Raw genomic sequence first — 16,501 nt, 5'->3', positions numbered from 1 at the left:
GGTTGGGGGTGGGTGGGTGAGTGGGGTGGGGTGTAGGGGGGTGGGGGGGGGGGTGCAGAATCCTGTTCAGACAGCATCCCTGTACTGATGTTAACCTCCACTCTGCTGTTGTGCCAATATTGGGAGCCTCATCATATGCTAGGGCCAGATCAGAATGCTGTAGTACCCAGTGAGAAATAACAGAAATGCTTACTTATATATTTCTAAACACGCAAGTTATTCATTAATATCGGTTGCCGTGGCTAGTTTTTTTTTCTCTCTTTTTTTGTACACATCTTTGTTATTAGTGCACATTGATAGTGGATAATAGTCTAGTCAGAGTGTTTGGGGTAATGATGTTAAGCACTTGACATCGTGTGCACTCTGGCTGTGTGTTCTCCAGTGTTATTTGGCCATTGTAACTCCAAAGGTGTAATTGGGATGCTTATGATGTCATACAATGGCAGCTCAAAATAACGCAGGCATGTTGTTTGTCTTCAACAATGGAGGAAAAAAATTTAGTGTTTTGCGCCACTGGTGCATGAAGCCAATTCCTTAAATATATCAAGGATAAAAATAACTTGGTTACCTGTTGCCATAGTCACTGCTCGGTTCCTGAAATACCCAGTGTCAAATTTTATATGGAATGAAATAAATGTTAACAATATAGTTGTGTCTGGATTTTTATTAAAGCACAATTTATATGATTAAAAGTGTTACAAAATGTCATTTTGATTGTCCCTATAAAAACTTTGTAAAGTAGTGAGTTGGATTGATCAGATTTTCAAAATTTCTTACGAATGTATTTAAAACCTTATTAAATAATAATTTGGACTCGACAGAATGAATATGCTGTGAATAGGAAATATTTATTTTTTAGAAATTCGATTAATCCTGGAGGTGAACTTTCTTACTCTTTGTCATTTGATTGAAGAAGCCGTTATAACAACCAAGAAGCATAATTGTTACCACTAGGTGGAAATGTTGCACCGAGAAGAGACTCAAACTTACTTGAGACATAATTAGCTAGTCCTCACCGCTGAGCCATCCTGCTGGGCCTGCGACTGAGAAGCGGGATCCAGCGACACGCCAAATACCCAACGCCGACGAGAGGTAGGCCTCCTCTGAAAATTTGCTTGGAGTTGTCAAATGTTGAGAACGTGTTTACTAGTAACTATTAGGCTACTGTTCTTTTTTTTTGGTCAGCTATTTCAAGACTTCAGACAGATTAGCTGAACGTATTTGAACTATGTTCATTAAGATAGCAAACAGCAGTTTTGAAAAATAGCCGAATTGTAAAACGGCGAGCAGGTAGGCCTACTAGTCAAACTGCTGTATTGAAATACACATTTTGCAATATTCCAGTAGGCCAAATCTACTGAGTTCACTCTGCAGTTCTTGACGATAGAGCTAGCTGTCCATCAATTCAGGTAGGCTAAGTGATGAACCTGTTCCTCCTATAAAAAAAAGAAGCACAACTTGTTATTACATGTCTTATGCTGTGTCATCAAACGCAACAGATTCCAAAGCAACAATGGCGTATCTGTGCATGCCACTGTTTGCACGTAAAAAGCTAATCTTTCTTTTATCCTTATTTCACAATTGGTGGCATGCATTTAAGCGCCGCAAACTTGTGGTCAACGGCACGAAAACAAATACCTAAATGCGCCTCCCCTTGTTGATCCAACCAACATTATTGTTGTTTTGGAGTAAGAAATTCCTGTGCTGTGGACCCTAGAGCTTAGAGCATAATTATCATATCCCTATTAATTTGTCAGGGACTTTATGACAAAACATGCTTGTGCGTTTGATAGTTTTAGATTCGTCCTGCAGTTATTACTGTACGAGTCAACTAACCTTGAACAAAGCCTGAGGGGTATAAAAAGCATAAAATATGCAGTTGTGTAAAAGTGGCTGATAGTTATACAATATCTGATTGTAGTAAGCTGCAGCAATAATCTATTTTTTTTAATGTGACCGATCTACTTAAAACATTTGTACATAAAATGCCAGTTCTTTTTATATAGCCTAGCATCAGGAGAATCTTGGCTTACAAGGAGTCCTTATTCATGTTTAAACCTCCATTCTCTTCAGGAAGAAACACAACCGAGGAGGAAATTCACTTTCATATCTGACACAGGCCAAAGTAATCGGTCCAATTGTGACAACAGGATTGACTGCATTCTTTTGAGTTCACGATGAGCTGGGTTTCCCTATTTAGCTGGAAGAATGGGGGGAGACAGAGAGCGAGGGAGAAAGAGAGGGAACGAATAAATACAGAGAGGAATGGTAATCCTTTAAAATTTAGGAGTTTCCCACGTCCGTCCTCCTTTCTCTCGTTCTCGTCATGCTGTGTAAAACGGGAGGATGACGGCGCGCCGTGTCACTTGGAAGCAGTCGCAACATGCAAGAATTTCCCAGAAGTATCTTTTTTCTGTTTCCCTCAGGCAAGCTGTGAGACGGTTTAACTAACTGAATCCTGCACTTGGATTATTGTTCTGTGATTATGCAGAAGGCTTCGTCTCTGGTACGCACTGACTTTTATATGATTTAAAACTTATATTCATATAATGTTTAACAGTTTTTTCGTTGTTCTGGTTGACATTTATTGTAACAAAGTTAGTTATATGGGAGAGGTGGGTGAATACAGTTTATTGCACAGACTCAACACAGTAGACGATTTGATTGAGGCTGATCCGATTTGATTTAAATGTATTTGCTTATACATTTTCTGTAATTCAGTGAGAAACTCAGACGAACAGGCATCTTATCCTTGCAAAAACAACAGGCATAACCTAATTGTATACAATGCTATACTATTCTGTTTTAGATAACGTAGCTAAGTTAGATTGAAGTTCCTAAAATATCTAAACTCATAAAACTTGTTTAAGTACCGTACTACGATTTCTGTAATAACTAAAGCCGTAAATATTTGTTGCCCGGCCTTTCCGATTGAACACCAGTCTCCAGTTGATGGTTAATTTTAAGTTAAACCTAATTTGATTACAGGACAAAAAGGGCTTTCAGTAAGGGTCCCTATTTAAATGTTTTTAAGACAAATCTCACATCCTCAGCTGACAATGTGGTGTCACATGTTTTGTACAATGAGACCTGAACACACACACACCATACACACGCATTTATGCACATACACGTTCACACAACATTTATGCAAAATACAATTCAGCATGCTTTTCCAATGTCTTGAAGTTGTGGAACACTTCATTGGAAAGTCATAGTGTATTCCTGTGTGGGGTTCAGTTCGGAATCCTTTGGTCATTTCAAAGTCAGACCACTTCATATTCTGACACTGTGATTTCCAGGTGCCTGCTGGTGTTTAGTGTGACTGTGATTTCCAGGTGCCTGCTGGTGTTTAGTGTGGCTGCTAACATGGAGAAGGCAAACCCCACCAAGTGAACCCGAGGGTGTTCCCACTCACCCACTCACCCAGCCAGGGTTCCTCACGACCCGTTAAGAGTGGCGCTCGGAGCCCTGTTCTCTCTCCCGCGGACCTCCACCACAACTGCAGCCACTCAGGGACTCCACTAACCAGTACGGGATTCGACGGACCACTCCCAGACACAGACCCACACAGGCGTTAGCTAGCTAGCCACCAGGAGACGGTCCAGACTGCATCTCAGTTAAGGTTGTCTGGTTCTCTCGGGTTCCCCCCTGTGTGGAGTGAGGTCTGTGCTGGGAGGCAGTGGGAGGCCTGGCTGGGCCTGGACAGGGCACCATGATAGACCTGAGCCACCTGACGGAGGAGGAGAAGAACATGATCCTGGCCGTGCTGAAGAGAGACGCAGAGCTGAAGCAGGCAGAGGAGACGCGGATCAGGTGATTGGCCACTTGGCTTCTGACATATTTCAGCCCCCTTTTACCTTAAGCCCCAGTTTAACTTCGGCCAAGTAGTGTTGTGATAACCCGTCTTCTCATGTTGTTGTTGTTTTGATTTGCTGTATCCTGAAGAATGTGGTACAATCAGGAAACTGATTGTACCACTGATCCTGAAGAATTTTCTTTAACTTCCCCAAAATAATTTAACAAAAGTTTATCGTCATTCATTAAGTGTTTGCGTAGTCTTACACACAAGTTATATTTCAGATATTTATTATTATATATTTTGGATTTGGGTTCTATTTCTTTCCCATGTGTAGGAGTCTGCAGAAGTCTGAGCGTGACAAGGCCAAGCTGAAGTACCTGACAGGAGAGTGGTTTTACGAGACGAAATCCAAGCGCCACCAAGACCGGATCCATGGCTCTGACATCATCAGGGCGTCCATGCGCCAGAGGAAGGGTGTGACCATCTGTGAGTCGTCGGGGGTCAAAACTAAATCATGACTTTCTCACGGGATGAAAGAAATAAGTCACATTGGGAGGGGGGAGGGAGGGGGGGAACTACATAACTCACCTCAAGTTAACTCTTTAAACGTTGAATCCAACTCGTCTTTGAAGCTGCTGAACGCTTTTCGAAGCACACGGAGACAAATCCAGAATGACCCTAATCGACTAACATTGATTTCCCGATTATCTAAGATTCTGCCGCAATCGCACTGCTCCAATCATGACGTACAGTGATACACACAGACAGACATGCTCCCAGGCGAGTCTGGGTTAGCTGTGTCGGTGCTTCTGATTGGTTCTCCTGTGTCGGTGCTGCTGATGGGTTCTCCTGTGTCGGTGCTGCTGATGGGTTCTCCTGTGTGTTGCTTGTCTGTCAGTGGAGCTATCCCAGGTATGGACAGAGAAGCCGAGCTTTGTGAACAGCGACAACAAGGAAGTGTTCGTCCCTCCTGAACTGTCTGGTCTGATCGAAGAGCCAGCTCCACGAAACAACCATGACAGGTGGGCCGTCCATGTAAAGACATGGTGTTTGTACAGGAGTCATGTGGCTGAGCGGTTAGGGAATCGGGCTGGTAATCAGAAGGTTGCCGGTTCGATTCCTGGTCGTGCCGTTAAGTTGTGTCCTTGGGCAAGGCACTTCACCCTACTTGCTTCGAGGGAATGTCCCTGTACTTTACTGTAAGTCGCTCTGGATAAGAGTGTCTGCTAAATGACTAAATGTAAAAATGTACAGAAATATACATCTGTCTGATCCGGCAAAAATCTTTTGCAAAAAAGATTGTAGTCGAAAAAATTCCATAGATTAGTGTACACTTGGTCCATAGATTAGTGTACACTTGGAACATAGATTAGTGTACACTTGGAACAGAGGCCGGCTCATAGTAAGCACTGCTTGTGTACATTACAAACGTGTACTGTACGCGTAAGATATTATAAAGCTTCTGTGATGTTTGATGAAATCTCGAAGCTTAACAAGGTCTATAATGAGGGTGTTGTTTTCCTGTGTCGCTCAGCAGGTCGTGCTTAGCGGCGTGTTATGCCGACGCGGAAATCTGTCCTCTGAACAACTGTACAGAAAACACTCCATGAAAACATAGTGTTGCCAGTACATCTAGCTAGAGGGAAATAAGATAGCAGTCTCTAATTTCCTAGACTTTCACATGTGTAGATGTGTATGTGTGGGTTAAGAGTGTGTGCTTGTGTGGGGGGTTAAAACCTTTCCATAAGGATCTGTGAGTTAAGAGAAACTCACTGAGTCAGTTAGACAGACATTAACCCTTGTGTTATCTTCGGGTCATTCTGACCCATCAGTCATTGTGACCCACCGTCGTATTGCGACAACTTTACCGCATACAAAAACAAAGTGAGGCATTTTCTTTTAACCATCGGGCTGTCTCAGACCTCCCACATCGCGAAGGTTAAAAGAAAATTAAACAAATTTGGTTTTGTATTGGGTAAAATTGGGTAAACACAACGATGGTTCGTTGTGACCCTTGTGCTGCCTTCGGGTCATGTGACCCGAAGGCAGCACAAGGGTTAAGTAGATCCTTTATAACATGCTCCTACCTAGGGTCCCAATAATCTGCTCCTGAGGTCAAATCTCACATGTTCTTGTTCGCTTGTGCCCCAGAGATGTTCTGTCACACAGATGTGGTGAGAAAAAAAGAGAGATGCTTACTTGGGCCAACTAGTCCTGGCTTGACTGTAGAGAGAAGCAGAATATGGCTCTTCCGAGAGCCAGCACATATTTTCTCAGAAGAACCTTATCTCAGTGACTCAATGTTTTTTTTTTGTACATCTGTATTTTTCAAAGGGAAGACATTTGTAATCCAGCAGACATGCTGAAACCAGTTTTACAGTCCCCTACCAAGGTAGGTGAAAACAGATGTTTATCTTAAATTAGATTTCCTTGTTTGGTGATTTTCTTATGGCTGACACACCTTTTGCACAGCCCCCCCCCCCCCCCCCCCCCCAACACACACACACACAGAGGTCGGTCAGAAATGACAAACAAGAGCAAGTGCCAATGCCAATCTGTGAAGAATGTAATAATAATAACATTATGTGTGTCTGTTCCCTTACTCCTCCAAAGCAGAGACGGAACCCCTTCAACAGCCAAGCCTCTGCAGCTGAAACTCTGGAGAGCGTTGCCTCCCAGCTAACCAATGGGGCGATGGAACAAGCCAAGACACCTGGCTGCGGTGAGTCTCTTTCAAATTACTCACAGGTGCAGCTAAATATTACTCACAGGTACAGTTAAACATTACTCATAGGTAAAACTTTGTTTTAATAAATCATGTATTCTGTTTGATTTGAGCCCACGGCTTGATGGACAAAATGTCAAATCACTGTCCTTGCAAACAAATGTAAGTCTTGTAAACTGATCCCATTGAAAGCATGCATGTAAATCCTGTTCTGGGCCTTGGTGTGCCTCTATTTCCTTGTAATTCAACGCTGGCATTTTCAGCTGGGTGATGCATGAGCTTCTGCCATAAACCTCCTCCCCCTCAGCCCTTTACCCCAACACGTATCCACGTTTGAACGTGATAATCACATTTCTGTTGTGTAAACCAGAGAACACTTTCAAACAACAACATCTCCTGAAACGTGCCAGTGAGTAGTAACTGGTTCCGAGATTTTCCCAGAGGCTTCCGAGGTCCACGTGGGAGCGAGACTAACAGGGGATTACACAGAAAGGCACGTAGCATGACTACAAAGCTCTAAGCTGCAGTGCATGACTTGTGCTAGAGATGGATAATTGGAATGCTTCTCAGTAGCTGTGAACATTTTTACCGCAGAGTCCCGAAGCAGAGAACTGCCCCGTTATCCGAACAGCACTCACGAACTAGTCCACGACGATGAAATGAAAAACAGACATGCTTCAGTCCATATCCATCCATCCAGTTAATCTAAAGATGCAAATAAACCAAACCTACCCTTTCCCTCATGCACTGTCCTCTTCATACATAAAGGGACTGTGATGAAATTAGGGTTTTTCCCCTTTTTACTTACTTTTTGCGTGTTCGCGTTAAGCCCAATTTATACTTAGGTCGCAGACACTTTTGAAAAGGTCGCCGACAAAAATGACGTCTCGGTCGACACTTTTAACCGTCGCTTAGAAGTGTCGCCTACCAGGAGAAATTTCTACTGGCGCGGATGTCGTCACATAGTGAAAAATTTAAATGGTCAGTTTCTCCGATTGATCACCTAGGCTACAAAGCGTTAACAATGTAACCATAGCTATGAATGTAACGGTAAAATGATTCTGTTTACGTCACGCGAACCTTGAGTACAGGCGACTGTTTTCCGAAGTATAAATGCAGCAGCCTGAGCGACACTTTTTTTTTTTCTTCGTCGGCGACCATTTTAAAAGTGTCCGCGACCGAAGTATAAATTAAGCTTTAGTGTGTTTAGATTCAATCCATTCTGCACTGTTGTTTCCTTCCAGACTCTCTGCCGTCCTCCTCCTGCAGCTCTCCTCGCCTCACTAACCCCCAACCACAGAGTTCAGAAAACCGGGTCCAGCCGAACGCTCCTGTTCCCATTCCCGTCCCCCGAAAAAGAACGATCATTCGCAGATCCCACGATTCTTTGCTAGAGATCGACGGGCCTGCATACAGGCAGGACCGCTCGCATGCCCCTAGAGGGATCCTCAAACACAACTCCAGCTGTAGCTCCACCGACTCTCTTCCCCTCCGACTGGCCAGCAACCACCAGCCCACCCCGCAAATCCCCGTCACCCCGAACTCTCCCACGAACCCTCTCCCCTCCAGAGAGTCCGCTGGCTGGCTGGATAGAAAACAGGTGAGGTTCAGTTCGGCGGTCGGTCGGGGGGGCATTGAGTGGTCCCCGGAGTTACAAGATGGGAAGGAATTGGGGGAACACAGCCTGCTGGACCTGGACGTCACGGCCCCCTCAGAGGGGGACCCGAAGACCGTCCATGAAGACCTGAGCAGAGACAGTGAGGATGATGGTCAGGGTTTCCCTGTGAGTCCACTACAGGACGAAGAGGAAGCTTCTCCCTGCATAGGATCACCTAGTTGTAAGGAGGTGCTGAACACTCAGACTCAGGTTACAGGTTCAACTCATGTTCTTGTTGGTAAGGATGGATCAATGCTAAGAATTACAAGGCTAAGATAAATCAATCACCCAATCGATCAACCAATCAATACTAATTAGGACATTTTAGTACTTTTGACAAATGTATGTGATTAAATCTGTTGAATTGGTTCGTTTTTACCGAATTACATCACTAACTTCTTGTGCGTGCATGATTCATATGGTATTCAGTGCAAACAGTATGCATGTTCTGTACTATTTGCTCATGGTGATTGGTGCTTTGGGATTGCAAGGAACGGACTGCGCATCTACTTCTGGTTGGGGTACAAAGATTTAGAAACTGTGATTGTATTGTTGCTCCATACAATCGACAATCAACTATTCCCAGACCACAAGAAATGTCTATTAATAAGCATTAATTAATTAATGCTAAAATAAACAGTGTTCTATCAAGAATTGCTCATGGCAAAAGCTCAGAAAAAAGCTTTTTTTGTAGTCTGGGAGCTGTTGATTGTCATTTAATCCTTGGTTGTCAGGTCTACCTATATCCCTCTCTCAGCCTGTCTAATTGTATACGTCTGACGTGAAACGCAAGTATTAAATAGACTGGTCTTGATTTCTTTCGCAGATCAACGCAAGCATGATGACCATGCTGAGCCCCCTCCCCCTAAGGAGTCCGACTCTGGCACAGCTGACCAGACGCCAGGTAAGCCTCTTCCTCCGGGGTCAGGGACGGAGGATGGAGGTGACCCCGTCGCTGACTCCTGTGAACAGTTCAGCATGAGCCCCGCATGCAGCGATGTGACAAAGCTTCCTGCCGCCAAACCAGAGATCCTCGTCGGGTCCGTCTTAGATGCCGGGTCAGGAAGTGAACCTGGCTCGGAGAAAGCTGAAGAAAGTGGTGAGGAGTCACCTAACCCACGCCGAGGGCTACTAGGAATATTTAGCAGATCAGAGGCGAAGGAAAAGATCTCTGAAGAGTCCACACAGAGTCCAGTCGAGAGAGAACCTCTACTGTCAGGAGTGAAAGAATTTGACCACGCCAGATCAACTGGCAATCTGCAGCAGCAGACGGAGCTTCCTAGCCAACAGACTGACCAATCAGAGGTCATTGTTGCCTCCATCTCCGATGCTAAGTCACCAAGGGACGCCGGCGTCAGTAAACTACCCCGCACTGTGTCTTCAAAGCCACGGCTCTTTGGAATATTTAGTAGAGGTGAAGCAAAGGAAAAAAGCCCTGAAACAGAGAGAGAAGTCGAAAATGAAACAACCTTGTCAGAAGACAGAAGACTAGATGATGTCATCTCAACCTCCCAAACGGATTCAACGACCGCTTTGCAATATCAACATGAAACTGATATTGAAAGTGATGAAACTCTGGAGAAGACAACAGATCTACAGCCAGAGTTCTTGAGCGAAGATGCAATCCAATCTGCCAGTTCGGTTCTAAACAAAGTTGAACATGAGGTAGTTGAAAGTGAAGTAGAAGCTGACGAGTTTCTTAAGAAACTGTCCAACTTGAAGTCATTTTGGGAGAGACAATACAGTGGTGGTCCTAAAATACTCATCGCTAAACCAAGCTCTGATTCAAAGATTCATACGACTTGCGGGGATCATTTCGACCAGATGGAGGATTTGAATGAAGACCCTCCTAAGATCGAAACGACAGAGGCCTCATCGCGTTTTCAAAGTCCTCCACTTGACCGTGACTCCAGTGGCATGACGACCCCTGAAGACGCGGACAGCAGTGTCGTCTCCTTCTCCCAACCACCGGCTGTCGCACATCCAGAGAACCCTCCTCCGGTTGAAAGCAGCGTCTTGTTGAACATACCAAGTGCAGATGGTACATTTACGGCTAGACCCATCCTCATCTGTGACGAGACAGACAGCAGCCCTGAGGAGGCGGCAGCAGACTCTCAGGTTGTCACCCAGCCGCAAGATGACGCTTCTTCGCCTGTCCGTCCGTTAAGTCCCAGTCCGAAGCAGAAGGGTGAGAGTGAAACAGTATCTCACGTAAGGCCCTTAAGCCCAGCCAAGTCACGGATTCCAAAGCCCAAGGATGCATCTGATGACGAACTTAGGAAAAGTCCGTCAAAAACATGCCATCCAAAAGCTTTGCCAAGAGAAGTGACAAATTGCAAAGGATCTAACGCTGGTTCTCCTTTAAAAACATTCCCCATAGACATTGCCACTCTATCAAAAGAGCTTGAAGAGGAATCTGAGAACCAAACAGTTAGCCAGAGAAAAAGTCCCTCACATGAAGCAAAGCAAGCCCTTAAATCCATCTTAAAGATTCCGTCTTCCCTCCCACAGTACAGACAAGACCAGTTTTCCATCACCCAACCAAGAAGAGGCTCCGATCAGAGTGCTCTGTCGTCGTTACGATCCCCTAGTCGGTCCATCGCCCATCCAGGCAGAAGAACCAGTTTAGGGAACCTAAATCTATCATCCGGTCTCCCGCGTGGACCGAATCACAGAGACCCAACTGCAAGGAGAACCTCAGAAGGGGGCGTGATGGGACCGCAGCTTACAAATCGAGATTTAGGTAAACGGAAGTCTTCAGAAGATACGGGAGTCACTTCCCATCTCGCAAAGTCTTTCATTCCCCAGATCGTTCGACGTGTCGACACGACTCCACAAGGGACCGACGTCCCTCCCTTTCTTCAAGAACGACAAGCGGAAGAACCGAAAGCGATCTTCGATGCCCCTGCTGCCTCTGTCGATGTTAGAGACAGAGGGTTCAGTCCCGCCGTGGATTCGGAGGAGTCCCAGGACACGAGTACCACTGAAAGTTCGATGCTAAATGTTGACGGTGGCTCCTCAGGCGGGGGCATTCCAAAGGTTCAATCTCGGGCAGGTCGTCCATGCAGTGAGCATTTACAATTTTCTCCTCAAAACTGTGATTGATTGAGAGATGGAACCTGATTTTATTGGGACGAAGCACATTGTGGAGGCCAATCATGTCAAGCTGATCTGTGATGGGTTTGAAACACCTGAGGATATCTTTCAGACTGAATTTGTGTCTGGCATAACATAAAAGTAGATGCATAGATAGATCAAACTGAACACAAGATTGGTTATACTTTTCCTCATGAGACTTCTTTGAGACTTCTAATTCTATCATCTTCTTGTACAACTTCTTCCTTCTCATTGCACTCAAACCCTGCACATTTAATATCCATCTTTTAGTCCGTCAAATCTTTATATCATTGGGCCAGATGAATGCCTCTAATATATCAAGTTCCTACTGATTCACAAGATGAGTACTAAAGAAACCAACAAAAAATCGTGCTCTCTTAGAACAATCAAGAATGCGGTCTTGATCATATTTGTAGTCAGGGGTGTTTTGATTATCAGCGGATTGTAGCTAATAAAATGACTAATTCAAAGCTTATCAAATGGTCATTAATAATAATAAAAAACATTGAAACCGTAGAAATAAAATATGAAGTAGTTATATATTCTTCGACCTAGTCAAAAGTAACCATCTGCCGACAACCTTATATTTTCATATTGATGTTAGTTAATGTATTCTCTCGTGATGATTATAGTTGTTCAAGGTGATCTTGAGTTCCTGGTCTCTGTTGATTCATGTCCTAGTTTCATGTTTCCAGAATTGATTTTTTTTCTATCGCTGGCAGGTGACGAGGACGCAAGCCCTCTCAGGACAAAGTTGAAAGCAATGCCTCAGAGACCGATGTCTTTCTCCAAGAGTTTGGAGGACCTAACTTCAAGATCATCAACACGTAAGTAATATGTTTTTACTTTTTCTTTCACTCTCAGAAACAGAACATTGAGCCGCCAAAGCAACATGAACTCACGTCTCTGTCAAATGAAACAGCTGTGAATTTAGTCAAGTTTACAGCTTACGCTTAAATAGGAAATGATCTTAAATTGGCAATAATTTGCTCACTTAATACAGTTGTGTATTTTCTATGTACACAAATCTTAAACATCTCTCCATACCATAAGAGGAAAACTGGTTATGTTCCCATGAACCCATGACAAAGATCAGTCTTTGATTGTTTAAACCAATCTCCCTCTGCTTGTTACATTGTGTCCTCCTCTTCTCTCAATATTGAGTTAACGTTGTGCTCTGCAAGGGGTCATGGGATGGCCAGAGAGCGTCCGCAATTCCGGTCAAACACACCGACACAGACGTGCTACAAAAGTTCTCACTTGTCCGTCAGTGTAGATCGCACTTTGTTTCAATCATTCAATAAAGCGTTCATGTTGTTTTTGCCATTGTGCCAAGTGTTAAACTGATCTAACCCGATGTTAACCATAACAAAATAGGGAGTCAGGTGGTGGTTAGGGAATCGGGCTAGTAATCTGAAGGTTGCCAGTTCGATTCCCGGGCTGTGCGAAAGGACTTAGTGTCCTTGGGCAAGGCACTTCATCCTACTTGCCTCGGGGGAATGTCCCTGTACTTACTGTAAGTCGCTCTGGATAAGAGTGTCTTATGTAAATGTAAAATATCCAATGATTCAGCTGGAGTGTTTTCTGCTCTCTCCAGTGCCTCCCAGACCCCCCTCCCTCTCCGACTCTGAGGACATGAAGATGATTAGCGCGTCTGTGTCCGCTCTACCACAGGAAGAGGTAAACATGGACTACAATACCTCCAGAACCTTCCTTGGAACAACTCAGTTGATCTCTACAAGCATTGTTTTAGGAACAGCGAAAACCTATTACAGACGTATATTTTTGACTCGGTCGAACGTCCTTTCTCAGTGTGAATCTCTAACTCCCCAGAATTGCTGTTTGTGTCGAATTAACCCAGCATTGAGCTCGCAGCCTGTGTGTGGTGTGGGTCTGTGTGTGACCCGTGTGCGACCGGTGTGCGACCGGTGTGCGACCCGTGTGCGACCCGTGTGTGACCCGTGTGCGACCCGTGTGTGACCCCCCAGTCTTGCTGATGTGCTCTGTCTTGTAGAAAGATGGCAGGGACAGTGACTGCACATCAGAGAGCAGCCTCTACCTGGGCTGGAGGAGAAACGCTAACTCCCTCTGCAACCTCAGTCTGTCGTCCGGAATGGTCTCTATGTCCTCAGTACGTCCAAACCGCTCCTTAACAACTGCCCAAACCTCCATTTAAATAATCCAGTGTTGCTGTTTCCATGTGAATGCAGTCCTAAAAATACTAACTAATGCATGAGAAGCAGTATTTTTTATTATTGTATATACTGTATGTTTAACGCAAGTACTAAACACCTGAACACTCTCTACATTACATCTCCACATTAAATGTGGAAAAAATGTATTTGTACACGGCTTGGATCAAAGCATCCGTTGTGTGTGAACGTGCTGTGTTGCGGCAGGCCGGCAGCATGGTTAGCATCTACAGCGGGGAACACGGCGACGTGGAGGTGAAGGGCTCCATCCAGCTGGCCCTGAACTACGTGCAGAAGCTCGGAGAGTTCCACATCTTTGTGGTCCACTGCAGGGAGCTGGCGGTCGCAGACCCCAAGAAGAGCCGCTCCAATCCGTAGGTCTTCTGCTTCTCAGGGGTTCTAGAACGTAGTTCTAGCCCCCCCATGGTTTATAACAGCAGATATGTACCAATTTGTTGATTTGAACATCTGACCCCTCTTGTCTGGCTCAAGTGCCCCCTCTCAGGCCCGACTTGCACATTGCATTTTTTTTCGTTCTTTTTTTTTTTTTTTTTTTACTAGCTGTAGTCTTACGACACTGTGCAGCGCCTCAGAAGCTGTTGTGTGTGTGGACATGTGTGTGATCTGTGTTTGTGTCTGTGTCTGTTTGTTTTTTCTTTTTCAGTTATATAAAATGTTACCTTTTACCTGACAAGGCAAAGATGGGCAAGAAAAAGACCAGTGTGAAAAACAAGACCCTGAACCCAACCTACAATGAAATCCTGAGGGTAAAAACTCTGTAACAGCTAAAGAAAAGAACAAAATAACCACCCAGAGTGTCTAAAAAAACCTGCTGTTTTGAAACCCAGAACATTTCACCCAACCACCGATGGTGCTGGTCTCTCCCCTTACAGTTTAAAGTAACCATGGAGACCTTGAAGACCCAGAAGCTTAACGTGTCTGTCTGGCACAACGATAACTTTGGACGGAACAGCTTCCTTGGAGAGTTGGAGCTGGACTTGACAGAGTGGGACTTTAACAACACTCAGATAAATGAGTACACCTTGAAACCAAGAGTAGGTCTTTAGAGAGGAAGTGTCTTACCTAAGCTAAGGAACAAGACAAGGTGTTTGTAGATTGTGTTGACGGTTGCCTTGGCAATAATCCCTCATTTCTATCGACAGGAAGTGATGTTTACAGTGTAGGGGTTATGGGTAGAACAGTTGCGGATGGGTGTTGTCTGCATGTAAATGAAAGTGACCTCACTCCTACAGGGTGGCTCCAAGAATCAGTGAATCCTTGTTCACACGTCTACAGAACGTAGAATCTTTCGAACTTAAGTTTCTCACGATACCACATTGCTATGCCTAGACTTAGGAAAATAAATATGTCCTACTATTAATATAACAGGGAGTCAGATGGTTGAGCGGTTAGGGAATCGGGCTATTAATCAGAAGGTTGCCAGTTCGATTCTTGTCTGTGCCAAATTACGTTGTGTCCTTGGGCAAGGCACATCACCCTACTTGCCTCGGGGGAATGTCCCTGTACTTACTGTAAGTCGCTCTGGATAAGAGCGTCTGCTAAATGACTAAATGTAAATGTAAACGCTGTTTCCGCCCAGGTCTCTACCTTGACACATTCGCCCTCTGACAGTCAGTCAGTCGACGGCAGAGGAGAGATGAGAGTTGCTCTTCGTTTCCTGCCCAGGGTCTCTTACAGTAAGCTGTTCATCGTGTCGCCCAGCTCTGTCCTCGAGGGTGACCTGTGTACAAGCGACTTATGTGTTTGTTGTGTTTCCTCCACATCAAAAGGTAAAAGGCCGTCCAAACTGGAGGCCGGGGAGATGCAGGTCTGGGTGAAGGACTGCAAGAATCTTCCTCCAGTCAGGGGTGTGATTATCGACCCCTTTGTGAAATGGTAATGTATTTTACTGGCATATTTTCAATACTTCTTTGCGTCAATTTGATTTGTTAGATGATTATTCTTGCCAGATGGTGCCCCCTAGTGGTCGGGAGTCTCCCTTGGTCAGGACAGTTACATTTACATTTTGTCATTTAGCAGCTCTTATCCAGAGCGACTTACAGTAAGTACAGGGACTTTCCCCCCCGAGGCAAGTAGGGTGAAGTGCCTTGCCCAAGGACACAACATCATTTTGCACGGCCGGGAATCGAACTGGCAACCTTCTGATTAATAGCCCGATTCCCTAACCTCTCAGTCACCTGACTTGGTGTGGTTGACGTGTGTTTGGCAGCGCGGTGCTTCCAGACTCGGGCAGGAGGACCAGGCAGAAGACCCGGGTGGTGAAGAGGACGACCAGCCCCATGTTCAACCACACCATGGTGTACGACGGGTTCAGGTCCGACGACCTGCGGGAGATCGCCATGGAGATCACCGTGTGGGACCACGATCGTCTGAGCAACCATTTCATTGGAGGCCTCAGAATAGGACTCGGAAGTGGTATGATGAAGATGATGATGCTTCTACTTATTATTATTATTATTAGTCAGGTGGCTGAGCGGTGAGGGAATTGGGCTAGTAATCCGAAGGTTGCCAGTTCGATTCCCGGTCATGCCAACTGACGTTGTGTCCTTGGGCAAGGCACTTCACCCTACATGCCTCGGGGGAATGTCCCTGTACTAAATTACGTAAATTATTAATAATAATTGTATTATTGATATTGTTATTATTGTTTCACAGTGTTCATGTTGTGCTCCTCCCGTTCCCCCCACCCTCCCCTGTTTGCGGAATGCTCGCTTTACCTTTAGTTCTCTTTTCTTTCCGTCATATTTCTTACGTTTATTCAATGACAGCGGCTTTGTAATCGTAGCTAGTCCGGCTGAAAATCTTCTGTTTTTTCTTCTTCTTCTGGTGCTTGTGCAGGCAGAAGCTACGGGGCAGACGTGGCCTGGATGGACTCCACAGAAGAAGAAGCCAGGCTGTGGGAGAGGATGATGCAGGCTCAGAGTGAGTGGGTGGAGGCTGTGCTGCCACTGAGGATGTTGCTGATGGCCAGAGCGGGGGCTAAATGA

At 45.0% G+C, this 16,501-nt stretch overlaps 1 protein-coding gene across 1 annotated transcript; it reads left to right on the top strand.

Moving 5' to 3' along the window:
- Window positions 1-2,209: 2,209 nt before the first annotated feature.
- sytl2a (synaptotagmin-like 2a) lies at window positions 2,210-16,501 on the top strand. The gene is made up of 18 exons (XM_067228582.1): window positions 2,210-2,506; window positions 3,339-3,816; window positions 4,137-4,288; window positions 4,701-4,824; window positions 6,137-6,194; window positions 6,416-6,524; window positions 7,772-8,422; window positions 9,011-9,088; window positions 12,024-12,128; window positions 12,899-12,981; window positions 13,316-13,432; window positions 13,701-13,867; window positions 14,158-14,260; window positions 14,387-14,548; window positions 15,094-15,190; window positions 15,284-15,389; window positions 15,724-15,929; window positions 16,353-16,501. Exons 2-18 carry the CDS (start codon window positions 3,716-3,718, stop codon window positions 16,499-16,501), a joined length of 2,568 nt encoding a protein of 855 aa, XP_067084683.1. The 5' UTR covers window positions 2,210-2,506; window positions 3,339-3,715.

Source organism: Osmerus mordax, chromosome 25 (assembly GCF_038355195.1).
Source record: "Osmerus mordax isolate fOsmMor3 chromosome 25, fOsmMor3.pri, whole genome shotgun sequence".
Lineage (NCBI taxonomy): Eukaryota > Metazoa > Chordata > Actinopteri > Osmeriformes > Osmeridae > Osmerus > Osmerus mordax.
This window is presented reverse-complemented; position numbering and strand designations above follow the sequence as displayed.